The 25,869-nt window shown below is 41.8% G+C and overlaps 1 protein-coding gene across 6 annotated transcripts in view; it reads left to right on the top strand.

The window, feature by feature from the left end:
- The window catches only part of PRUNE2 (prune homolog 2 with BCH domain), a 137,907-nt gene that overhangs the window by 77,456 nt on the left and 34,582 nt on the right, over positions 1-25,869 (top strand). For all 6 annotated transcript variants that reach the window (XM_031054399.2, XM_031054394.2, XM_031054398.2 and 3 more), the window contains 6 exons: positions 10,437-10,516; positions 11,429-11,629; positions 14,656-14,832; positions 20,130-20,232; positions 24,447-24,578; positions 24,721-24,807. In XM_031054399.2, coding sequence (XP_030910259.1) covers positions 10,437-10,516; positions 11,429-11,629; positions 14,656-14,832; positions 20,130-20,232; positions 24,447-24,578; positions 24,721-24,807 — 780 coding nt within the window. The remainder of the gene's footprint in view (positions 1-10,436; positions 10,517-11,428; positions 11,630-14,655; positions 14,833-20,129; positions 20,233-24,446; positions 24,579-24,720; positions 24,808-25,869) is intronic.

The raw sequence follows: 25,869 nt of genomic DNA, 5'->3' as shown, positions 1-25,869 counted from the left end.
TTTACTGAGAGACAAGGCCTGGCCTTGAGTTGAGTAGCACAAACATGTTTGACCCTAGCTTTGTGTTGTCTATATTCTCTATGGCCTTACAGGGAAAGTGGGAATTCAGTAGTTTGCCTGTCTGTATTAGGAATTTGATGGTGTAAGGCTTGAGATAAAGATCTTTTGTAACATTAAGCATAATGAAGCCTTTGGCTCACTTACAGACAGGCCTACATGTACACATTTATATGTAGTCTATATGAAATGAACAAGAAATCACAGAAATTATACTCTGATGCAATGATCAGCCAGAAGAGTCTTCTCTAAACATAGTAAAATAATGAGGGTAGTTCTCATGGAGAAAGCAAGGGTAGAAAGAAACTGCAGGAGCAACAGCAAAAGCTTATCCAGATCCATTCAGCTGTATCATTCAGAATGGAGGTAGCTGATGCTGTGGCAGAGAAAAGTACCTTCTTTGATCTCATCACAGATCTGTTAGTCAAAATGTTAAAATTATCCGTTATTGAACATTTGCAGGGGAAATAAGGGGGGGAAATATTAAAAATACTTTGGAACAGGAATATAGAAAAATGGCTATAATTATTTTGATAAAATAAATGAGAGTTTTTTGATTCATACAAGTTTAGTGCAAACAAATTGGAAGCTGTCAAGAGTGTCCTGAAAATTGTAAAATGTTTCCTATCTTCACTTGAGCCAGCCTTCCAGCAAGCATTTTTTAAAATACTTGAATAGAAAATAGAAATGAAAATAGTTCAGGTCAATTTGTTTTAAACCACCCTTGATACTATTTCCATGTTTAATGCCTTTTACTTGTCTTGGGTAGGTATGTTAAATGTAATCCCTTAGCATCTTCCTTAAAATGGAGTCCAGATAGGGTATTTTGCAATATTTTAGTCTTGAAAATTTATGATGTAATTTTTGGTTGTCACTTTTATTGTCTCTGTACTTTTTCAGTGCAGGATGTCAGCTCTATCAGTATTATAAAATGACTGATTTGGGTCAGAATCATGCCAAAGTACAAACGATATAAAAAGATTGAAAAAAACACACTCAAGATCTCATTTTGCTATACAGTAACTGAACATACAGCAATGAAGATACTTAACTTTGCATGCAGTTTGCAGACAGTTGCTGAAGCTCCTTGCAATGGTGTGTCTGGTTTGCCTGATGATGAAAGACCAGATTTATTTGCATAAAATAAGAAATATTCCTGTTTGCCAGCCTGTTATTATTTGGTTCTATGTCTTGATTGTCTGAAAGTGGCTATGTGTGACCTGTAATCGTAGAATCATAGAATAGTTAGGGTTGGAAAGGACCTTAAGATCATCTGGTTCCAACCCCCCCATGGGCAGGGACACCTCACACTAAACCCAAGGCTCTGTCCAGCCTGGCCTTGAACACTGCCAGGGATGGATCATACACAACTTCCTTGAGCACGCCATTCCGGTGCCTCACCACCCTTACAGTAAAGAACTTCCTCCTTATATCCAGTCTAAACTTGTCCTGTTTAAGTTTTAACCCATTACCTCTTCTCCTATCACTACAATCCCTAATGAAGAGTCCCTCCCCAGCATCCTTATAGGCCCCTTCAGATACTGGAAGGCTGCTATGAGATCTTCACAGAATTACAGAATCCCGAGGATTGGAAGGGACCTCAAAAGATCATCTAGTCCAACCCCCCTGCAAGAGCAGGGTAACCTAGAGTACATCACACAGGAACTTGTCCGGGCAGGCCTTGAATATCTCCAACATAGGAGACTCCACAACCTCCCTGGGCAACCTTTTCCAGTGCTCTGTCACTCTCACAGTAAAGAAGTTCTTCCTGATGTTCATGTGGAACCTCCTATGCTCCAGTTTACACCCATTGCCCTTAGTCCTGTCACTGGATATCACTGAAAAAAACCTAGCTCCATCATCCTGACACCCACCCTTTACATATTTGTAAACACTGATGAGCTCACCCCTCACTCTCCTCCAAGCTAAAGAGACCCAGCTACCTCAGCCTCTCCTCATAAGGGAGGTGTTCCACTCCCTTCATCATCGTGTGGCTCTGCGCTGGACTCTTTCAAGCAATTCCCTGTCCTTCTTGAACTGAGGGGTCCAGAACTGGGCGCAATATTCCAGAGGCAGCCTCACCAAGGCAGAGTAGAGGGGGAGGAGAACCTCTCTTGCCCTACTAATCATAGAATAGTTAGGATTGGAAAGGACCTCAAGATCATCTAGTTCCAACCCTCCTGCCATATCACCCAAGGCTTCATCCAACCTGGTCTTGAACACTGCCAGGGATGGAGCATTCACTACCTCCCTGGGCAACACATTTCAGTACCTCACCACCCTAACAGTGAAGAATTTCTTCCTTATATCCAGTCTAAACCTCTGCTGTTTAAGTTTCAACCCGTTCCCCCTTGTCCTATCACTACAGTCCCTAATGAATAGTCCCTCACCAGCATCCTTGTAGGCCCCCTTCAGATACTGGAAGGCTGCTATGAGGTCTCCACGCAGCCTTCTCTTCTGCAGGATGAACAGCCCCAACTTTCTCAGCCTGTCTTCATATGGGAGGTGCTCCAGTCCCCTTATCATCCTCGTGGCCCTCCTCTGGACTTGTTCTAACAGTTCCATGTCCTTTTTATGTTGAGGACACCAGAACTGCACACAATGCTCCACGTGAGGTCTCACAAGAGCAGAGTAGAGGGGCAGGATCACCTCCTTTGACCTGCTGGTCACGCTCCTTTTGATGCAGCCCAAGATACGGTTGGCTTTGTGGGCTGTGAGTGCACACTGCTGGCTCATGTTCATTTTTCTCATTGACTAACACCCCCAATTCCTTCTCCGCAGGACTACCATGAATTTCCTTTTTGCCCAACCCGTAGCTGTACCTGGGATTGCTCCGACCGAGGTTTAGGACCTTAGACTTGGCATGGTCCCTCTGAATGGCATTGCTTCCCTCTACCGTATCAACAGAACCACACAGCTTGGTGTCATCGGCAAACTTGCTGAGGGCACGCTCAATTCCGTTGTCCATTTCAGTGACAAAGATATTAAACAAGACCGGTCCCAACACCAATTCCTGAGGGACACCACTCGTTACTGATCTCCAGCTGGACACTGAACCATTGACCACAACTCTTTGAGTGCGACCATCCAGCCAGTTCTTTATCCACCGAGTGGTCCACCTATCAAATTGATGTCTCTCCAACTTAGAGACAAGGATGTCATGTGGGACAGTGTTGAACGCTTTGCACAAGTCCAGTAGATGACGTCAACTGCTCCACCCCTGTCCATCACTTTTATAGCCCCGTTATAGAAGGCCACCAAATTGGTCAGGCAGGATTTTCCCCTAGTAAAGCCATGCTGGCTGTCACCAAGCACCTTTCTCTTTTTCATGTGCCCTAACATGCCTTCCAGGAGAATCTGCTCCCAGATTTTGCCAGGCACAGAGGTGAGACTGACTGGTCTGTAATTCCCCAGGTCATCCATTTTCCCCTTCTTGAAAATGGGGGTTATATTTCCCTTTTTCCAGTCATTGGGAACTTCACCTGTCTCCCATGATTTTTCAAATAGGATGGCCAGTGGCTTTGCAACTTCATTCACCAGCTCCTTCAGGACCCGCGGATGGATTTCATCAGGTCCCATGGACTTGTGTACATTCAGGTTCTTAAGATGGTCTCGAACCAGATCCTCTCGGACAGTGGGCCCAAGGTCTAGGTTTTCACGGTCCCCATGTTCACCTTCCAAGACTTGGGTGGTGCAGTCAGAGCCTTTGCCAGTGAAGACTGAGGCAAAGAAGCCATTCAGAACCTCAGCCTTCTCCAAGTCCTGTGTAGCCAGTTCTCCCGAATGTTTCCGGAGGGGGCCTACATTGTCCTTAGTCTGTTTTTTAGCCGCTACATACCTATAAAATCCCTTCCTATTAACTTTAACATCCCTTGCCAAGTTTAGCTCCAGTTGGGCCTTAGCTTTCCTAACTTGGTCCCTAACTACCCGGACAACATCCCTGTATTCATCTCAGGCCACTTGTCCCTGCTTCCACCTTTTATAAGCCTCTTTTTTTCTATGAATTTTTCTCAGCAGCTCCTTATCCATCCAAGGAGGTCTCCTGGCCCTCCTGCTGCACTTCCTTCTAGTCGGGATGCAACACTCCTGAGCTTGTAGCATGTGATCCTTAAATGTTAACCAAGAGTCTTGGGCCCCCCTGCCCTCTAGGGCTATATCCCATGGAACCTTGCTAAGCAGGTTCCTGAAGAGCCCAAAGTCTGCTCTCTTGAAGTCCAGGGCAGTGAGCTTACTGCACACTCTTCTCATTGTCTTGAGGACCTCAAATTTGACCATCTCGTGATCACTGCATCCAAGACTCCCTGGAGAGTCACATTTCCAACGAGCCCTTCCCTGTTGGTGAGCACGAGGTCAAGCAGGGCACCTCTCCTCGTTGGCTCCTTTATTGCTTGCAGAAGGAAGTTGTCTTCCACACAATCGAGAAACCTCCTGGATTGCTTGTGCCGGGCCGTACCGTCGCCCCAACAGATGTCAGGGTGGTTGAAGTCCCCCATGAGAAAAACAGCCTGTGAGCGTGAGGCTTTTTCTATTTGTCTGTAGAGTTCTTCATCTACAGGTTCCTCTTGATCAGGCAGTCTGTAACCGATCCCCACAGTAATGCCTCTCATTGCTGTTCTCCCTTTAACCCTGACCCACAAACTCTCTGTTGACTGCTCACCTGTCCCCAGACAGAGTTCCATACTCTCCAGCCTATCCCTAACATAAAGGGCAACTCCCCCTCCCCACCTGCCAGGCCTGTCTTTTCTACAGAGCCTGTAACCTTCCATTCCAACACTCCAGTCATAGGAGCCATCCCACCATGTTTCTGTGATGCCTATTATATCATAGCCCCGTAGATGTGCCCACATCTCTAATTACTCTTGTTTATTTCCCATGCTACGGGCATTTGTATAGAGGCATCTGATCTGAGCTCCAAATGAAGCCGGCTCATTGGCTGGAGAGGCTAGAATACCCCTACATTGCTCAGAGTATTTATTATAGGTGCTGGCAACTGACTGGGTGTGTTGGGATGGAATGATGCTCCCCTCCCCCAACACATCTAGTTTAAAGCATCCTTGACAAGTCTGGCAAGCCTCCCAGCAAAGCCACTCTTCCCTTTCTTTATCAGAGCAGTTCCACCAGCCCCCAGTAGGCCTGGCCTACAAATGTGGGCCCCATGTTTGAGACACCCAAACCCTTGGCTGTGACACCACCCTTTTAACCATTTATTAACCTGTCCAACCCTCCTTGCCTTTGGAAGGTCCTCCCCTGTGTCTTGGAGAATTGTCGAAAAGACAATTTGAGCTCCAGAACCCCTGACCACCTCTCCCAGAGCTCTGTAGTCCTTCTTTATACTCCTCAGGCTACTACTATCTATATCCCTAGCACCCACATGTATCACTAGAAGAGGGTAGTAGTCCGTGGGACTTACTAGAGCAGGCAGCCTCTCCGCAACATCCCTGATCCGTGCCCCAGGTAGGCAACACACCTCCCTTGCGACCGGGTCAGGCCGACAGATGAGCGCTTCTGTCCATTTCAAGGCAGAGTCCCCTACTACTACAACCTGCCGCTTTTCCCTGGCAGCACCAATAGATATCTTCTGTACCAGTGCACCAGCCACTGTTTCTGATGTAAGTGCATTTCCTCATCAGCCCCCTGCAGGACAGCAAAGCGGTTCTGGGTGGGTACAGCAGATTTAGGAGGAAGCCCCTTGCTTTTAATTGCTCTCTTCCTCCTTTGGTTGTTTTTTTTTTGTTACTAATTCCCAGCTTCCCTGATCAACAGCTTCCTTCTCTCCTCCATGAGTTAGAGGGGAATCTTGAGGCCCCTGTGCTGTTTGGTCCTGGAGCAAGCAGTCCTGTTTCCTCTCAGCTTTCCTGACATCTTGCAGATTACTGGCAGCATCCTGTAGCTCAGCCACCTGCTGGAGGAGGACCTCCATCAGGGAGCAGCGAGCGCAGCCCTGCCCATTCTGCACCTTTCCCTCACCAGACCAGTGCAGGCACTCTCTACACTCCAAGCTCTGCACTGCAGCCTCCCCTCTTACCGGCTCTGTCTTGGGTGCCTACGTTGGCCACAACCGGGGCGGCTGGGGCAGAGCTCCCAGACCGGACCCTGGTCGTACGGTGAGTGCTCACCATCCCTCTCGCCTGCCCATGTGAACTGCCACACAAACTGCCTCGACCCGCTCTGTTTGCCTGCTCTGTTCGCCGCACTCCTGGTCGCCGCGCTCCCTGGGTAGATTTTTAACCACTCACAGTTGGTGCCACTCCTCCTGTCTCCGCCCCCGGTGAGTCACGTCCTCGCGGTAGCTGAACTGCCAGCTCCTGGGCAAGTCCTGTCGAGGGCTTGAGGCTCCCTCCTCAGTGGATCTTGTCGCTCTGTGGTGAGGCTAAGCACACCCTTTCTAATGCACCCTAGGATGCCATTGGCCTTCTCGGCCACAAGGGCACATTGCTGGCTCATGGTCATCCTCCTGTCCACCAGGACCCCCAGGTCCCTTTCCCCTTCACTATTTTCCAGCAGGTCAACCCCCAGCCTGTACTGGTACATGGGGTTGTTCTTCCCCAGATGCAAGACTCTACACTTGCACTTGTTGAATTTCATCATGTTTCTCCCTGCCCAACTCTCCAGCCTGTCCAGGTCTGGCTGAATGGCAACACAGCCTTCTGGTGTGTCAGCCACTCCTCCCAGTTTAGTGTCATGAGCGAACTTGCTGAGGGTACATTCAGTTCCCTCATCCAGGTCGCTGATGAAAATATTAAACAGCACTGGTCCCAGCACCGACCCCTGAGGGACTCCACTAGTCACAGACCTCCAGCTAGATTCTGTGCCATTGACCACAACTCTCTGCCTTCTTCCTTTCAACCAGTTCTTGATCCACCTCACTACCTGATCATCAAGCCCACACTTCCTTAGCTTATCTATGAGAATGCTGTGGGAGACAGTATCAAATGCCTTACTGAAATCAAGAAAAAACACATCTACCGCTCTACCATCATCCCTCCACCTAGTCACTTCCTCATAGAAGGTTGGTCAAACATGACTTCCCCCTGGTAAAACCATGTTGGCTGTTCTTAATGACCCCCTCATCCTTGATAATGTCTAGAGATGGCATCAAGAATAAGTTGTTCCATCACCTTTCCAGGGACTGAGGTAAGGCTGACTGGTCTATAATTACCCGGGTCCTCCTTCTTGCCCTTCTTATAGACTGGTGTGACATTTGCCATCTTCCAGTCCTCAGGCACCTCTCCCGTTTCCCACGACTTACCCAAGATGATGGAGAGTGGCCTAGCAATGACCTCCGCCAGCTCCCTCAGCACCTGTGGGTGCATTCCATGCGGACCCATCGATTTATAGAGTCCAGATTGCATAGCTGATCCCTAACCCAATCCTCATCTACCAAAGCAAACTCCTCCTTTGTCCTGACTCCTTCTGGGGCTATAGGAATCTGGGACCCACGGGGAGAGTCTGCAGGAGTAAAGACAGAGGCAAAGAAAGCATTCAGCACCTCTGCCTTCTTTATATCATCTGTCTCCAGGGCACCCACCTCGTTCAACAGTGGGTCTATATTGCCTCTTGTGTTAGTTTTATTTTCTATGTATTTGAGGAAGCCCTTTCTATTGTCCTTAACCCGACTAGCAAGATTAAGTTCCAAGGAGGCCTTAGCTGTCCTGATTGCCTCCCTACATCCTCTAACAACTGTCCTATATTCCTCCCAAGTGGCCAGCCCATCCTTCCATAATCCGTAGATTCTCCTTTTCCACTTGAGTTTGCCCAGGAGTTTCTTGTTTAACCACGCTGGTCTCCTAGATTCCTTACTTGATTTCCTACCCATTGGAACGCTCTGATCCTGAGCTTGGAAGAAGTGGTCCTTGAATGCTGACCAACTATCTTGAGCCCCTTTACCACCTAGTACCTTTTCCCATGAGACTTCCCTTAGCAGTTGATTGAACAGCCCAAAGTTGGCCCTTCGGAAATCCAGAACTGTGGCCTTGCTAGGTATTCTATTCCTCCTACACAGGATCCTAAACTCCACCATCTCATGGTTACTGCAGCGAAGGCTGCCATTGACCATCACCACTTCAACCAGACCCTCCTTGTTGGTGAGTACTAAATCTAGCAGTGCTCCTCTCCTAGTTGGTTTGTCCACCATTTGCATTAAAGTTATCATCAATGCACTGGAGGAACCTCCTAGACTGTGAATGATTGGCTGTGTGAGTCTTCCAGCAAATATCGGGGTAGTTAAAATCCCCCATGAGGACTAAGGCATGTAGTCACGAGGCTACTTCCAGTTGCCTGTAGAAAGCCTCATCAATTCCTTCATCTTGATCAGGAGATCTATAATAGACCCCCACAACTGTATCACCCGTACCAGCCTGTCCCTTAATTCATACCCACAGACATTCCACTTGCTCCTCATCTGACCCCAGACAGAACTCTATACATTCTAATCCCTCTCTCACATAAAGAGCAACTCTACCACCTCGCTTTGCTGACCTATCTTTCCTAAAAAGGACATAGCCATCCATGAGCACATTCCAGTCATGTGAGCTGTCCCACCATGTCTCTGTAATTGCCACTAGGTCATAACCTTTAGACCGCACACAGACTTCTAACTCCTCCTGTTTATTCCCCATGCTGCGTGCATTGGTGTACAGGTATTTCAAGGAGCGAGCAGAGCAAGCTGATGGCACCCTTGGGAGGTGGGAGGCCTTCTGGTCTTCATTAATAGTTGAACAATGCCTCACTAGTTCAGCTACAACCCCCTCGCACTTTGAATCTAACCTGAAGCTCTGTGAGTTAGCTCTGCTAACTCTTGTCCTAGTACCCTTTTTCACCTGCGGGACAGGGTCTAAACTATCCTTTCCCACACATAAAACAATAGATTGATAGTCCTCCCTAGTTCGCCATCCTTCAAGCCCTAGCATGTTTCTCTTGGGCTTGTCCCTAACAGGCTCAGTTAATTCCCCTCCCCCCTTCATATCTAGTTTAAAGCCCTGTCAATAAGCCCTGCCAACTCCTGCTCCAAAACCCTTTTCCCCCTCTGGGACTGGTGTATCCCACCTGCCACCAGCAAACCAGATGTCTCATGTAGCAGCCCATGATTGAAAAACCCAAAACCCTGCCTTTGGCACCAGTCACGTAGCCATACATTAATCTGCAGACTCTTCCTATTTATCTCTTCACCCTTGCTTGTAACAGGTATAGAGGCAAACACCACTTGCGCTCCAGACCCTTTAACCAGTCATCCCAGGGCCCTGAAGTCTCTCTTCATTGCCCTTGCCCTCCTTGTAATAATTTCATCACTGCCAACCTGAAAAGCCAGCAGCGGATAGTAGTCAGAGGGCTGCACCAGATCAGAGAGTTTCTTTTTAACATCTCTAATCTGAGCCCCAGGTAAGCAGCAGACTTCCCTGTGGGATGGATCCGGTCGACAAATGGACCCTTCTGTTCCTCTCAGAAGGGAGTCTCCCACCACAATTACTCCTTTTCTTCTTGGTTGGGGAAGTTCTAAGGCATGGGGGTGAGTGACAAGCCCTAGGTGACTCACTAGATAGATTTACCTCTCCATCTCCATTTACCTGGCCCTGTAGTTCCAAGACCTCATACCTGTTATTCAAGGGCAACTGGGAGGGAGGAAGGGATTGTGAGGGTTTTCGCTTACCTCTCTGAGGAGGGACCTCCCTCCATACATCCTTGTCCCTTAAATTCTTCTGTCTGATGGTAGGAGGGAAGGGGATCCATCACTTGTTCAACCACTTCCCTCTGCCCCTGCCTTAGGGTGTGGCTCCACCAATCTATTTCACTTTCACATTCTCTGATGGCTTTCAACCTTTCTACCTCCTCCCTCAGTTCAACCACCTGCACACAGCCTTTTCTTCTCCAGGCTGAACAGCCCGAGCTTTCTCAGCCTATCTTCATACAGGAGGTGCTCCAGTCCCCTGATCATCCTCGTGGTCCTCCTCTGGGCTTGCTCCAACACTTTCATGTCCTTTTTATGTTGAAGACACCAGAACTGCACACAATACTCCAAGTAAGGTCTCAAGAGAGCAGAGTAGAGGGGCAGGGTCACCTCCTTCGACCTGCTGGTCACGCTTCTTTTGATGCAGCCCAGGATATGGTTGGCTTTCTGGGCTGCGGGCACACACTGAAGCTGGCTCATGTTTCAGTATTCTTCAAAGACTCTACAGATATTTGCATAAATAAGGAGTAGAGAATAGCACAGCAGAAATTACAACAGACATGTTTGTTTCTCACCTCAGTTTGTGGACAGACTTCTGAACTGGGATTGTTTAGGAAAATCTTGGTTCTGTATGAGCTATACACATGGGCTATACTGGATAACAAGGTCAGCCTATTCATCTCTCTAAGATTTTGCATTGTATTTTACCTCTCAGGTTGGTACAAGAAGATGTGGGAATGGACATCCGTTTTGCTGAGGGTGCACTAAGCCTGAGTTCTACAGAGATGAGACCTGGTGAGAGAAGTTCTTACTAGTGTTCCTAAGTATATCTTACTCCCTTAGCTTTTAATTATACAGTGAGAAAGATGTTTATGTGCTGATAAAGAAACATTTTGGTGTTAACAAGAAAAAGTATTAGGTTCACTTTATTTTGTCAGGTTTTTTCTTCACTTGAGAAATTATAATCATAGTGTGCCAATTTCTTTTGTACATTGTTGTCATGATTCATTTAATTGTTGTGATGTTTAAGTAGCCTCTGTTATTTATTCTAGATTTGCAGTCTGAGTAAACTAAGTCAGCATTATAATACTTCAGACAGAATAGCTTGTAATGTGCCACATGATGCAGGGGCAATTACAAAGCCATACCTAGCTTTTGTCTTCTTGAAGACTCTTTTTAAGGCTGATTAAGGCACTCAGAAGTATTTCTAATTCTGTTACTGTATTGAATTAGATATTTTGTAGTTTAGACCGAAGACATGGCTACTTGAAAATTAGCACTGTTCAAATAGCACCAACTGTATGAGAAAACAAGTATTTATAGAGGATTTTCACACACATTTTTTCTCCAGAAGTCAACAGTGTTTTCCTTCGTAACTCTAATGATTTGTATATTGCTCTTTAAGCTCTTAAACATTGTGAGTCACAACATGTCCAAGGCTTGATTTTCACCTGGTGATTGCAAAAATGGAAATCTGGATTTTGTGTCATTTAAGAACTGCCAGGTGCATCTGTCATTCCTGTAAATGCTTTTTGTATTTCTCTAAACATTAATGTTGATATTTCTGGGTTATATTAGGTGGTCTTAAATGGCTCGGTGTTACTAAAATTGATCTGTCCCAGAATGTTTGAAAGTAATTCTTAAGTATGTGGGAAATGAATTGTACATGGAGGTGATAAAGTTCTTTTTTTCCTCCTCTTTCTTCAGAACCTCCCAATTCTCTTGATCTAAACGGTTCTCATCCCAGAAGGATAAAGCTCACTGCTCCAAATATCAATCTCTCTTTGGACCAGAGCGAAGGGTCTATACTTTCTGATGATAATTTGGATACGCCGGATGAAATTGACATCAATGTAGATGATCTTGACACTCCTGATGAAGCAGACTCTTTTGAATACACTGGACAAGGTAATGTTCTTGACTGTAAATGCAGATTTCATCTGTTTCTTTCCTGCTTACATGATCAATCTCATGTCTGTCAGGCTCTGAATATGGTTAAAACATCTGAGAGTTAATGCTAGGTGTCCAGATATTTTTATTGTCTGCTGTTTTTCAACCTTTCTTCCCCTGTCTAAGGTAATACATTTCTACTTATGCAGAGTGTAGAAAAACATAGAAAAGCTGATCAAATAAAATGAGTAAAGCTACCTAGAGAGACTCAAATTCAAAGTTTTGTATCTGTCCAGTACCATAGGACTTATCTGAAAAGAGTTGGTCAGGAAGGAGAAAGCAGTTGCTCTCTATTGTAGAGAACAATCACAGTGTGGTGAGAGAGGTTTTTTGTTAGTGAGAAAGGTCTTTGTCTGTTCCTATGTATGATCGGAAAGCTGAGACATAGGAGGTGTGTGCATAGCATGATAAAACTAGATCTGGTGATGGAGCAACAGACTCCATTCTACCAATTTAAATATGCTTTCTCAGCGGGGCTAGTTGTACAGTATAGATGCACCCTGAAGTGTGCACTGGATAGTTCAGTTGGCCTTCAATACTAATGACTTTCCCTCATGGGGTGTAGACATGTTTTACACTGTCTTACTCACTTAGACTCATGATGTATGAAATAGAGTGTTCACACTCATTCCCTGCTAGTCCCTTAAGAACTGTATGAACTGTACTCACTAATGGCATAATGAAAAGATCATAAACTATTTCAGGGAAAAATTAGTGTGATCGTTTTGTAATCTACAACAGAAAGAAACTTTAAAAATGTATCCATTTAAACTAAATTTTCCCTTGCATTTAAATTATTGGTACTGAGGTCACTATAATTTAAAAATTGTATGCTCTTTGAAGCATACAAGAACAGTTGCATCAGTTTAAGTGATACTGCCAAAGAGGCATTACTGTGTATTCAGTCGTGCATGAGCATCTCTAATGTCACTTCTCATTAGGAAGCTGATTTCCTTATGGGTAGATGCAGAGCACAGGGATGAGTTGCTTGATGGTTAGAATATTTTGTGGCAAAGGTTAAAACTAACACATATACACACAGAGGAGCAGTGTGCTTGCAGTTTTCAGACTGTTGTGACCACCGTGTGAGAGCAAAAATCTGTCTGCAGTGGAACAGATCGTGTCTTTAAGCTCTCAAGTAAATAAATTCAACTCCAGTAATTTTGGTGGCAGTTGTATGGCAAGCATTACTTGTCAGCTTTTTTGCTGCTTTCTAAATGTGATGGTTCGTTCAATTACTAAGATTGAACCATTTTCCTCCAACAACTAAGTCCTAAGAATGCAAGGTTCCTGTGGTTTGGTGACATTTTAACAGTTGTGCAGCTTGATTTTAGACATACTTAATAGGTAAAACTAAGGAGGACCTCTAAGTCCTCCACTTAGATGAGCCAGATGCAGAGAGCAGAAAAGGAAAAACATCATATTTTATCAAATAAACCAGCAATAGAAACTGTCAATACACATATATGTATGTGCCCATAGGTTCTCTGTGTGTAGGTGTATGTACACAGTATACTATCTTATTCCTGATTTCATAAATATAAATTATTTCATTCTTCTAATAAACCGGTGTGTGTTAAGAATCATATACTTCAATTTGTGAGAGCAGTTTAAGAAGCAGCATTAATCAAAGAGGCTTCTGAAAATAAATCAGTGCATAGAAAAATTTGAGGACTTCCATGAAACACTGTGTTCTTCTTGTCAAATAAAATAACTTCTCTTAGTTACTTCTGACTCTCATAGATATCTGGTATTTTCAAATAAGATGTCTGATCTGCTGTTTATGTATGCACATGTATTTCATTATGTATCTCACTATATCTGTGTGTACTGTTACCTTACTATTGACTTACATGAGCAAATTCTGCTCGCTCTTACAACTACAGAGCCAGAATTATACTTCAAAAAGAGCTGTTGATTTTATATATTTACTTCAAATATGTGTAATGCATAAAATGTACAAAATCTTTACTATGAAGATAAATTAATAATATGCACACAGCCACAAGGCAAAGTTGCTTCAGCAAGAATAGTGCAAAAAGCAATTTTTCCCCCCCCCCATTAAAAAAGGTATATCGTAACAATAAGAAGGAAATTAAGTAACTCCACTTTTCATGTTACTTTCTCTGTAACCAGCCATTAAGTTTGAAAAACTGGAATGCAATTCAGTTTGTTGTTAAGAGCCATCTTATCAGTGTGCAGTGGAACTGTAGGTTTCATTAATTACTTCACAGCTTTTCTGAAAAAAAGAATATTCAGCAGAGAGGCTGTGCTAAGAGACTTCATAGTCTCTTGTCAGCTATGCAGCTTTTTTATTGTAGTCATTTTATCTATGGACTGCGTATACCTATTCTCTCACATGTGTTGGCCAGATTGCCTGGATGCTCTGTACTTCACATCTGGGAGGGAAATGGGGTTTAACCTCAACTGAAGGGTCCTGGGGAAGGCAAATACTGTGCTTATTTTGTGAGGAGTCAACATTATCTTATGACTGAAGGAGAGAAAGACATGCATTCTTTGTGTTTGCTGTGCCAGATGTGAAGAGATTGGAGACAAACTGGGAAAAAGCTGAGAAGCTGTAGCTCTCTGGTAATTTATTCTGCAGACAAAAAGTATTACTATGTTCACTTTTGCTTCCCTATTTTGCGTTCTAGTGTAGTTCTCATGCCTGCCACACAAAGATTTTTAAGGACCTACAGTGCCTCTAGTGAGCAGCTTATTATTTTTAATAACTGGATGGATGCAAATACCTTGTGGCGGTATGCTGCATGATGATAATTACTGCTGTTGGTTTTATGTTCATAATAATGAAAAGTTTTAAAAAATTGGAAATCTTCATTTACTGACTGCAATATGACCAAATTCTGCATTTATTTATATCATTGCTGTAAAGGTCCAGTTGATTTCAGTCATCTATTTCAAATGTATGTAACAAAATATTTAGTTTTACAATAAAATGTAATACATAAATATTTATTTTTCAGAAGAGCAGACTGATGCTAAAGATGCTTCCCAGGAGGAGTCTGAATCAATTCCAGAGTACACTGCTGAAGAAGAGCGAGAGGATAACAGGTTATGGAGAACAGTGGTTATTGGAGAACAAGAACAAAGAATTGATATGAAAGTGATTGAACCTTACAAAAAGGTCATTTCACATGGAGGTAGGAAAATCCTAAATGCATTATTTAGATGTTAAAAAATAATGCTTTATTGACTATGATTTATTTCTATTTTAGTTCAGTTGTCATACTGGTAAAGGGAGAGAGAAGGGTTTTTTTTTCAGCTATGGCTGAAATCAACCCAGCTTTCAACTCAGTTTAGCAAAGACTAATGAGTATTTTAAATATAAAGCAATTTCAGGAGCAACAAATAATCTGACATACATGTATTACTAACATGTATGTTAGTAACAAGGTAGTAACAAGTCTGGTCATTGTAGGCCAAAACTGTCTTAGAACAAGGGAAAAAACTTTTGCACAGAATAAAAATTTAAAACTTCAATCTGTGGATTTTGGCAAACACCTTTGCATGAAGAAGTTATCTGTGTTTTGCTGAATGATGTATGTAGGTGCACAGATCTAAACAAGAAGAGCAGCAAAAGAAAAAAAATGTGTTTTTCCCTGGGGCTTCTGTTGTCTGGCTAAGCTCCTTAATGTTGTTTTTCTGCCATTTATAGTTGTCAGCAGATAGCATTTCACTGGCAACTGTTGGTTTGTGGTTGTTGTTTTTTGTTGGGTTTTTTTTTGTAATTTGTTAATGGTTATCAACTAGCATATCAAACATTTAAAGTAGTATAATTACCTCAGGTGCTTGCTATATAGCCTTCTTTGCTCATCTGCTCCCTAGCCCCCTCAGAGAATTTGTAGTTCTAGTGGTTCTAGTACACTTCTGTATAAATGAATTCAAATGATTAAATATTGCTACAGCTATTGAAGGAAGAATATGAAACAAAGCTTTCTAACTGCTGCTAAGTGCCTTTTCCTTGGTGTCTCAGGTTTAGATTATATTTGGATTCTATATGTTTGCTTGCCACCTGTTAAGAAGGTATTAAGTAAGCATGAGTTGTTCTGTTCCTGCAAAAACTGAGGCAGGTAACTTAGCATCTCAAGATATAATAAGATTTATGAGTTTATACAAGGATGCTTCTGTTAAAGTGTTGCTGATCCATAACATCATTTAAAGGTAAATCATTGTTTTCAGTATATTTTCAGTGTGGAATCCCTATCTGATAAAAGTGACATAAATAAATTGTAGTTAATTATATTACCTGAGGATGTGGTCCTCAAAATCACATATTTACATTAAAAGCAGCTAAATGCTAGCCTACATATGTTCACAGTGGCCAGTGTGCGGAAGGTATAGTCTGAATTAATAAAGACATTTAAACCTCCAAGCATTTTCCCATTGTAACAACACCAACTAAGATTTATGAATGTGATGACACCTCAGACACAGTTTAGCAAACAGACACAGATGGCATAATTTAGGAAACAAACATAAAATATTTTGAGGCCTTGCTAATGGTGTTTATGTTTTTGTATGCTGTAATTTAGTAGGTACATTTGTGGTGAAAACTGTCATGTACAGTTCTACTAGATGTTGATGTATACATTTCTACTAGGTTTTATGAAAAATAAATACCAATCCATTTTAGTGAGTGGAGAAGTAGCTCTTAATTGAGACCTGCTTGAGCTTTCCTGTTGAGTAGGGACTACTTCCAGTGGCAGACAACTCTCATGGCAACTGTGAAGTACATAATAATGCACAGTCTAGGGATGGGAGTCAAGGTCACTGAGCTCAGCTATCGGTGTGAAATAATCAGGATTCAAATTTTACATGGCTGACATTGTTAGATCACTCTAAGATAAGTAACATTACATTTCCTTACCTTTTGAATGCGTTAGTAACAACTTAGTTACTGGTCAGTAGCTTAGCCATTGTAAAAGAAATGGTGTGAGATATAATAATTTACACCACTGACTAAATTGGAAATTTTGCTTGAATTCTAGCCATATGAAGGCAGATTAAGGACTGGATTAAATATAGTGTTTATGAAATGGGAGACTGAAATGGGGAAACAAAATAATCTTGATGCATGGATCATGGGGAATCTTTGGACAGCTTGAACAATATCTACATGATGGTGGCTAGGCCTATTCCATATGATGTTCCCATATGATGTTCCATGTAATGGCAATACTTTAGTGTCTTTGGAATGCTTTAGAAAGCCAGGAAAATTTCTTTTAATCTCAGTACTAAGAACAGATTCTAGTTAAAATTAGTCAATTGGAAATCAGGGCAAGCATGGTGATTCAGTGATCTACTGAACATTCCTCCCTGCCAAATGGTAGAGAACACCAAATGCAGAATCTAGATTGTAGCTACAAAATAGGAAAAAGGAGAGTAGAATTGGCAGTCTATGTGTGAGATTGCCTTCTGCATATGTTAACAGATAAACTTCTTAGGGGTCTGTCTTGTTGCGTAGGCTGACTGCGAAATTAGGCAAATGGCTTTTTCTGGCATCTAGTGATTACAAAGCACTTCTCCCTTGGGTGAACATTCCTTGTCTATGAGCATGTGTAAGAAAAACTAGCTTAGATTTATCTGTGGGTTTTTCTTCTGTGTGCTGTTACATGGCATCTGCACATAGTCACTTTGCTTTACATGAACTGCAAACTGTGCTGTGCAATTTAGTGAACACACCTGCCACGATGTGCTCTCGCTGCCAAAATCTTGAGCCAGCTGGACAGATAGCTTTATGTGGCATGGTATGTATTGTTCTGAAAGTCTTTTAAGGATTTTTAAACTAATGCAAAGGAGGAAAGCTCCTCCCTGTTTGTAAAGCTGGGGGGGGGGGAATACTGCTTTGTTGCATAATTTAGCTGAGCTGATCTAGGATGAGATAGGTGAAATGAGTACTGTCTCTTTGAAAGTATGTAGGTCTGTTGAGAAAATGGAGACATAACAGCTAGTAGTACTGAGGATGAGTGTGGGGAGTGGAGTTCTTTTCTTTTGAAAAGACTGTTATACTCTTTCATGTCTTAAAAGTTGAGGATGCTGAAAGCAGGACTGGAGTTTATTCTGCCTACCTGTGTACATCCTTGCTAGACAATGCAATGCTGGTTTTTGAATTTGATCTTGACATCTTCACTGGGACAACGAAGTCAATTAACTGTATCTCTATCTGCAGATATGATGTTCATGGATCCTAACATGAGCAGGAACTGTGACATACACACTGTGTCACATGGATTAAAGTGGGATATCCACACTGCCCTTTGGCTTGAACTCAAACCCTTATCCGTAGCTCTCCTGCCCACCTATGTCCTCCAATAGGATGGAGAGAAACACTGCGTTGTGGGACTGCAGAAGACAGTGGACGTATGCTGGGCTGCCATTATAGTGGCTAGTGGCTTCTCTAGCTCTGGAAGCCCAGTTATAAATTAGCTGGCCTTTGGCCTCTGGGAGACAGAAAAAAAAGCTACTTCACAGTGCCAGGAAGACAGGGGAATTTCAAGTTCATAGAACAGACTAAGGACAGAAAGCTTCCTGCAGTGTCCAAATGATTCTTAAGTAGATGAGGTGTAGGCTAGCTAGCATTCTCGACTCGATGTTGATGTTACCAACAACAGTATGTATTATTATCTTATCCAATGCAATACACCTACCAAATAGAACTCAGAAAGAAATAAATCCAACACATAACAACTTCAGCAGGTTGCTTTGCCAACCCTTGGTTTGAAACAATATGGCTCAGGGCAGGAGATTTGCTTCTGACATGCACATTTTTGAGAATCTTAACCTTCTTTTGTAAGTCAGGAAGCAGTAGCGTTTTTCTGTCTTTAAGGAACAGCTGAGAGTCCTAAATGGAATGCGTTCGTATGCATGTGCTTATGACTGGGGATAGGGTTTAGATTAATCAGCTGTGGCTCTCCTTGGCATGGAAGACCTCATGGGCAAGTGCCTTGAAGCACTCATTTTATCAGAGATACTAGATTCTTTGAAGATCTCTACAAAGCCGTGTAAAAAATTACTTCCTTGGCATAAACATCATCTCCTTGTTTCAGCTAGCTGAGAAAAAAAAAACAAACTCTCTCACTCTTCCCTGATTGGCACATGTAGATTGTGTGTTATCTGGTTCTTTCCACACAAAATTTTGCTTTGCTTGTCTGGCCACAATGCAAGAGCATTTGAGGGTTGGATACTGCTGTGTAGTATCTAAAAAGCACTATAAGTCTTAAAATCTCCTCATAAAAGTGTTGCATAATGCCAGTGGTATCCTTTATTTTTGATAGGAATGTGTTCTCATCTTCGAGGGAGACTCAGGGTTTCCTTCACAAACACTGTAATCTCTCACTCATAATTTCTCATAGCCTCTTTTGAAAGCCTTTCAATACATTCTCTAAGTACATCCAGGTTTTATCTCTGTATGTCATTAGTGCTGTCTACCTACAACCATTTCTATAGCATCTTTATAAATCGACTCCTGATTGTATGTATATATTAAACAAAACTGAAATGCAGTTTTATTTCTTTTAAGGTGTTGAGGCACTGGAATGGATTGCCCAAGGAAGTTGTGAATGCTCCAACCCTGGCGGTGTTCAAGGCTGGGTTAGACAGAGCCTTGGGTGACATGGCTTAGTGTGAGGTGTTCCTGCCCATGGCAGGGGGTTGGAACTAGATGATCTTAAGGTCCTTTCCAACCCTAACTATTCTGTGGTTCTATTTATTATTATGCAGTTGTATTTATTATTAATAATACAGAAATCTGTAACAGCTGCAAAGGATTGTGGAGAACATCAGGCAGCGTTAATCCATCATTTAAAAAAAAAAATTAATTTTTTGTGGTAACAAGCAACTGCTCTGGACCCCAGAACATAAGTGCTGCAGCTTTGGGAGTTTACAGGCATCATTAAGCAGTGGTGCAGTCCAGTGAATGCCCGTATTGGACAGCTGGAGTGTCCAAGGTGAAAAAAGTATTTTATACTGAGCTTTTAAAATATAGTTGTAACTGTAATATCCTGAGATCATTGCAGCTGTGCAAGCCAACTGAGATTGGCTTGTCAGACTTTAAGAAATATCATTCAAAAGACGCAGGATAACAAATGTACGATATTTTCCTTAGGCCCTTGTTCTTCAGTCTAAGGTGAGCATTCAGCTCATGATTGCCCCAGAGATGCAATGAACCAGGAGTTCAGATAAGATTATATTACTTACAAGGCTTTTTTGCTGGTCTCTGTAGAAAGTTTACTGATACTTGTTCTAAGTGTGTTTTTCAGGAATTCAACATAACTGTCTATTCTGCTTGCTTATCGCTTTATGATATTTCATACATTTTTTGTCTCCTTCAACAGTAGACATAGTAGCTCTATTCCAGAACTTCAAGATTTCTCTTTACATTTATCTTGTTAAGAGCCTTCAACAAAAACAAACATGCCTTTTCCTTTTTTATCCACAGGATATTATGGTGATGGTCTGAATGCTATCATTGTATTTGCAGCATGCTTCTTGCCAGACAGCAGTCGAACTGATTACAACTATGTCATGGAAAATCTTTTCCTGTGAGTGATATGTGAGCGATGTCACAGAGTCTTTTGAGTTAGTATTCATAATTATGTAGTGAGAGATAACCTGTCTTTTATTAAGAGGTAATTTTGATTATTGGAAGCGGAGTCATCTGAATGACAAGAATAATAGCAGTTTTAGGTAAACTGTTCAGTAGAGTATTATTTTAGTATTCTTTACTTACTCACCATCCCAACTAAAGGCATATGTGTCAGGAACAAATCTGACTGTAGTACTCCCTAAATGTCAAGGAATGCAGTATTTTCAGCTTCTTAGGCCTACAATCATTACACTGTTTCACTAGTGATTTCCAGCCCTTTGTAACAGTTAGCAGGTTCTTAGGCCACCAGACTGCTTTTCACTGTTTATTATATATTATCATATATATACATTGTCACTGTATATAACATTTTTAATATATGTCTTTAGGAGTCACAGGACCATTTTGTGACACTCATTTCAAAAATGCAGAATAAATTATTATTGCTGACACAGACAGCTCTAAGTATTTTTCTGACTCCAACTGCTTCTGATTCAGTTAAAAGTGTCAGAGGCCAGTTGAGTGGTACACAGATTTGGCCACATGAACCCAAATTTATGACAGAAAAATTACTGCTAATAGCAACTTGTTTTGACAGCCAGAAATTGTATAGGCAGTACTCCCCTAAGTGCCTCCAGCTGTTTTGCACTCACAGCTGTTAAAAAATCAATCATTCCAGCATTTTCTATGCTAAAATCCAGTCAGTCATTTCTAAAGCCAGCAGAGGCCTAGCTTTCACCATTTGCAGCTCACCAAGAGCACAGGCCCAGTCTCCTCAAAACTCCACTTCTTGAAGGTGCATGGTTACAGTCAGTGCCTTCAACATTGTGTCTGTGTATGACAAATGAGAGTGGTTTAGTTCCAAGTCGGACCAACTGCCAGTGTTTGTCTGGTAGAGCCTTTAAGAGCCCAGTGTCATCCACAGTAATTGATTTACACAGTACCCAGTGATTCAGAGGGGAGGAGTTGCTACAGTGTTTTTGTAGCTAGGAGCAAAACTGAAAGTAATTGTGACTGACAGTGGGTTTCTTTGACTTCACCGAATACCCTTGTCCATAGATAAAGCAAATGGTAAATGGACTTTGCAGAGAGAGAGTTTTCAAGTCTTAAGAGACTTTTCCACATCACTTGAGGACTTTGCCAAAGACAACTTCATAACTTACTTTTTCTGGTGTAGTAGTATAAGAGAGAGTTCAGGTTGTCTGTGAACCTTCAGCTTACCTTAAGGTTTATGGAGTGTTAGTTCTCTGTAAGACAAGGAAAAGGGAAAGCCAGATCACCCCTTTCTTTCAGTTGTAGGTCAGTGAATTGCATTGAATTAGAAGGTGTGCGACAGTTCACAACATACCTAACAACTTATATATTTAAATATTTGAGAATTTTTTACTATTGAATTATATAGGGGTCTGGAGGAACCTGCAGATCACTAAATCTCCTCCCAATTTTTATATAGCCTATTTCCAATAGATAATCATGCACTTGCAGTATATATGACACCTCTAGTTTCTGATTAACAACTATTTTCAATTGTTCCTCTGTTTTGCATTTACTTTCCCTTCTGGTTTCCCTTCATTTCCAGTTACCTTGTTCCTATTTGTTACTTTCCCTAATCTTATAAAACTGTCTTTGAAAAGCTGGGTTTAAGACAAAACTCTTAAGACAGCATCTTCTACAGCACTTGTAGATTATGCAGAACTACTCTGAGTTCTGAGTAAGAACATTCTACTGTTTCATTTGTGGCTGCCTGATACAGTCTAGAGATCTAAATTTTTTTAAACTAATTGCAACTTGAAAGACTGTACTTTGAAAATAAAACCCAGCACATTTTGCTTTCAGAGTGAGTGAATTGTTCTAGTAAAGAACAGAAAGTCTGTCCATCTTTTCAAATAATGAAGAAGTCACCTTCATTACCAAATAATAGAAAATTACCAGTTAGGTAAGGTTTGCAAGAGAGCTCAGCATGCCTAAAATGGAAAATGGTCTAATTCAACCCACAGTGAGTGAGAGCTGCTGAGTGAAAGCATGTGAGATAAGTGAGATCTCACAAAAAAATAGCAGAGATTTTTTTTATTTCTTTTTAATACTCCTCTTATTCCTGATGAACAGTAGGCATGATTGTTCTTACTATAACTGATTATTCATGCTATTTAGAACTCCCTTTGCGCCTAGGCCAAACACAGATATTTTCAGACTGTCTCTGTTTCTATAACTGAAAGTCTTGTCGTGTTTTGAGAAATACTTATACACACTTTTCTCTATGTTTCAATGTCTAAATATCTTTAAAGTACTAGATGTTGTGTGGAAGGGCTAATTTCATAATCTGTCAAATAATCAGTAGGTTCAGTTAAATCAGGCTTTTTCCATCAGGACAGCCATACGTACCCCACTTTGATATTTCACCATTAGATATAAGCTTTTACAAGTGCATGCAAAGGCAGCTAAGGCACAACTGCAAGGTGAGAAAGCGAGCAGTGAGAAGAATTTAGTAGTTAGATAGGATTTGTCAAATGCATGGAACTAGCCAGTTAATGGCTACCTGCTTTATGTGCAGGTAAAGTATCACTTTTGTTGGTGAGAAACAGATTTCCCACTACTCACAGAATCACAGAATCATAGAATGGTTTGGGTTGGAAGAGACCTTAAAGTCATCTCCAACCCCCCTGCCATGGGCAGGGACATCTTCCACTAGACCACTTCTCCAAGCCTCATCCAGCCTGGCCTTGAACACTTCCAGGATGGAGCAGCCTCAGCTTCTCTGGCCAATCTGTTCCAGTACCTCACCACCCTCACAGGGAAGAATTCCATCCTAGTATCTTACCTAAAACTCCCCTCTTTCAGTTTAAAACCATTACACTTTGTCTTGCCCTACATACCCTTGTAAAAAAACTGCCTCCAGATTACCTGTAGTCCCCCTTCAGGTACTGGAAGACTGTTATAAAGCTTCTCCTGAGCCTTCTTTTAAAGAAACTGCATCTTAAGGAATTTAAGTGTCAGATTAGACTATAAGTCATTCCCATACACCTGTGAAAGGGGCCATTATGCTTAAGGAATAGAACTGCCTTTTTTATTGAGCACACTCCAGCATTCAGTTTTTTAAAGTGTGGCTTCTGTTTTTTCACTGTCGTTTTTACATAGACATGCCTTGGGGTTTGATAGGACAGAGAAAATTTGAACGTACCTGTGATAACAACTCCCAGATGAGGTAGGGACTACTGAGTTGAGCATCTGCGTATGTAGTTCTGGACAAGAATTTAAAACTACCATTTCATTTGACTAAGTACATTGCTCTTCTAGGAGAGTCAAGAGCACTGTTCTGTATGAACTGTTGTTGCTAGGCTGAGGAGTTAATGAGTATTAGGAGTGTTTTGCTCACAAAATGAAGTGGTCATGGAGTGAGTGCTCTGTCAGAAGGCAGGTTAATGGACAAGTTTTATTAGCCTTGAGATTCAAAGTATTTGTAGTTGTCACTCAGAGTCTCAGTAGCACTAGTGTGTGGATGACAGGAATCATAAACAAGTATCTTCTCCTTACCCTTATTTTTTCACTGAACAAACGTTTTTATTATTGTTGTTGTTGTTATGTTCTTTACTGTGGGGGTAGTGAGGCACTGGCACAGATTGCCTAGAGAAGTTGTGTCTGCCCCATTCCTGGAAGTGTTCAAGGCCAGGCTGGACGAGGCTTGAAGTAAGCTGGTCTAGTGGCTGGTGTCCTTGCCTATGGCAGGGGATTGCAACTAGATGATCTTTAAGGTCCCTTAAAACCCAAACCATTTCAGGGTTCGATGGTTCTGTGGTTAATAAAGAAGTTTCTCAACAATTAATTTCAGAAGTTCATGGAACTTTGCATAGTCCTGCCACACTCTCCCTTTCCTTAAATCTCTCATGATTTAATGCCCTATTAAGAAAAATCAAAAGTCACTTGTGAGATTCGAAAACTTACTATGAAACTCCACCTGTGTAAGATGCAGATAAGGTTGTGGTTTTCTAGTTATACATCTACAGGTAACGTGGTGACCAGTGCTAAATGTTTGCCTTGGTTTAACGGAAGAGTAAACGCTATCTGGTCATAAATTGCTTAGTCTGACTTAACTTATTCATAGCAGACTGATTTAGTTAGGGCTTAAGTGGATAATGTACAATATATGCTCACTTACTCCTGTACTTTCATCAGCTACGTAATCAGTACCTTAGAGCTCATGGTAGCTGAAGACTATATGATTGTCTACTTGAATGGAGCAACACCAAGAAGCAGGATGCCTGGACTGGGCTGGATGAAAAGATGTTACCAGATGATTGATCGACGGTGAGTAGTATTTTCCTTTCTGATCCACAGCCATTATTTTAAACACTGTCAATTTCTGTTACACATTTCTAGGACAGTGTTCACTGTATATGATCTTCCCAGACTTTATTTGGATTTTTTTTTTTATTTATTTTTTATTTAGGTTACGGAAGAATTTGAAATCATTTATAATTGTTCATCCATCGTGGTTTATCAAGACAATTCTGGCTGTGACACGACCTTTTATAAGGTATGTAGTATATACCAGTGATTTTCTATGTCCCTGAAAATATAGAAGCACCCTTAATCATCAGACATGCCTGTTAATCTTTCATTGAAGAGTACTCATTTTCCAGTTCATGTTGGCATTTTGGCAGCTGAAGTTGACTTTCTTAAAGGAAAAAAAAAAAACAACACCAAAACTAGAAGTTATTTGTATGAGTATCTAGTTGCAAGCATTATAGTCTGCAACTATTAAAACTATTGCATTTGGTGTCTGAGGTGTTTCTGTTGGCATCCTATTTGCTCCCAGAGGAAAGGTAGATGCCAAAATTTAAAAAAATCAAATATGCCATGTCTGTTTCAGTTCATTAGTCATTTATTCATAATGACCATACTGAGCAGCAGTGACAAGAGATTTTGCATTGCCAAACAGGAGAAATTTTACTCTAAATAGTTAGGCACAGCAAATTAGCAGTACAAAACTAAAAACATTAGAGACCAGTTAAAGCGCTGAATTTCAGCCAAATAAGTCTGTACAGTAAGAAAGCAAAGTGCAAATGGGAGTTGAAAAAAGGTGAGCAGGACACATGGCCAGTGTGACTCTTGTGGAAGATGACATAAGATATTTGAACCCTCATCAAGGACAGAGGATCAATAAGAAAGCTGAGAAAAAAACTCCACAAGGCATGAAAAGAGATAGTTCAGTAACAAGCAATGTAAGAAGATGGAAATGTGATTAGATTGAAGTCTGATGGCTGTAGCTTAGTTTGCTAGCCCCAGACAGTTCACCAAACCACTAATGTGCACAGTGGGAATTTTAACGCAAGAAGTTAACTGGTCCCAAGGCAAGCAGAGATTTCAATGAGGTAGCTAAACATGAGCAACATAATTCTAATTCCATTTCAGCTGAGATGTGTGACAAAACAGTAGGAACCAAGAAACTGAAAGACGACAGATTGGCAAGGGTCAGTCATGTCACTGAGGGTGTGCTAGTCAATTCTACCTCAAAAACCTACCACCATTGGTAGCACACCTGAAGCAATTACTCAGAAACCACAGTGTGCTGGAATTAATGAACCCAGGATAATCC

The sequence above is a fragment of the Melopsittacus undulatus genome, chromosome Z (assembly GCF_012275295.1).
Source record: "Melopsittacus undulatus isolate bMelUnd1 chromosome Z, bMelUnd1.mat.Z, whole genome shotgun sequence".
Taxonomy (NCBI): Eukaryota; Metazoa; Chordata; class Aves; order Psittaciformes; family Psittaculidae; genus Melopsittacus; species Melopsittacus undulatus.
This window is presented reverse-complemented; position numbering and strand designations above follow the sequence as displayed.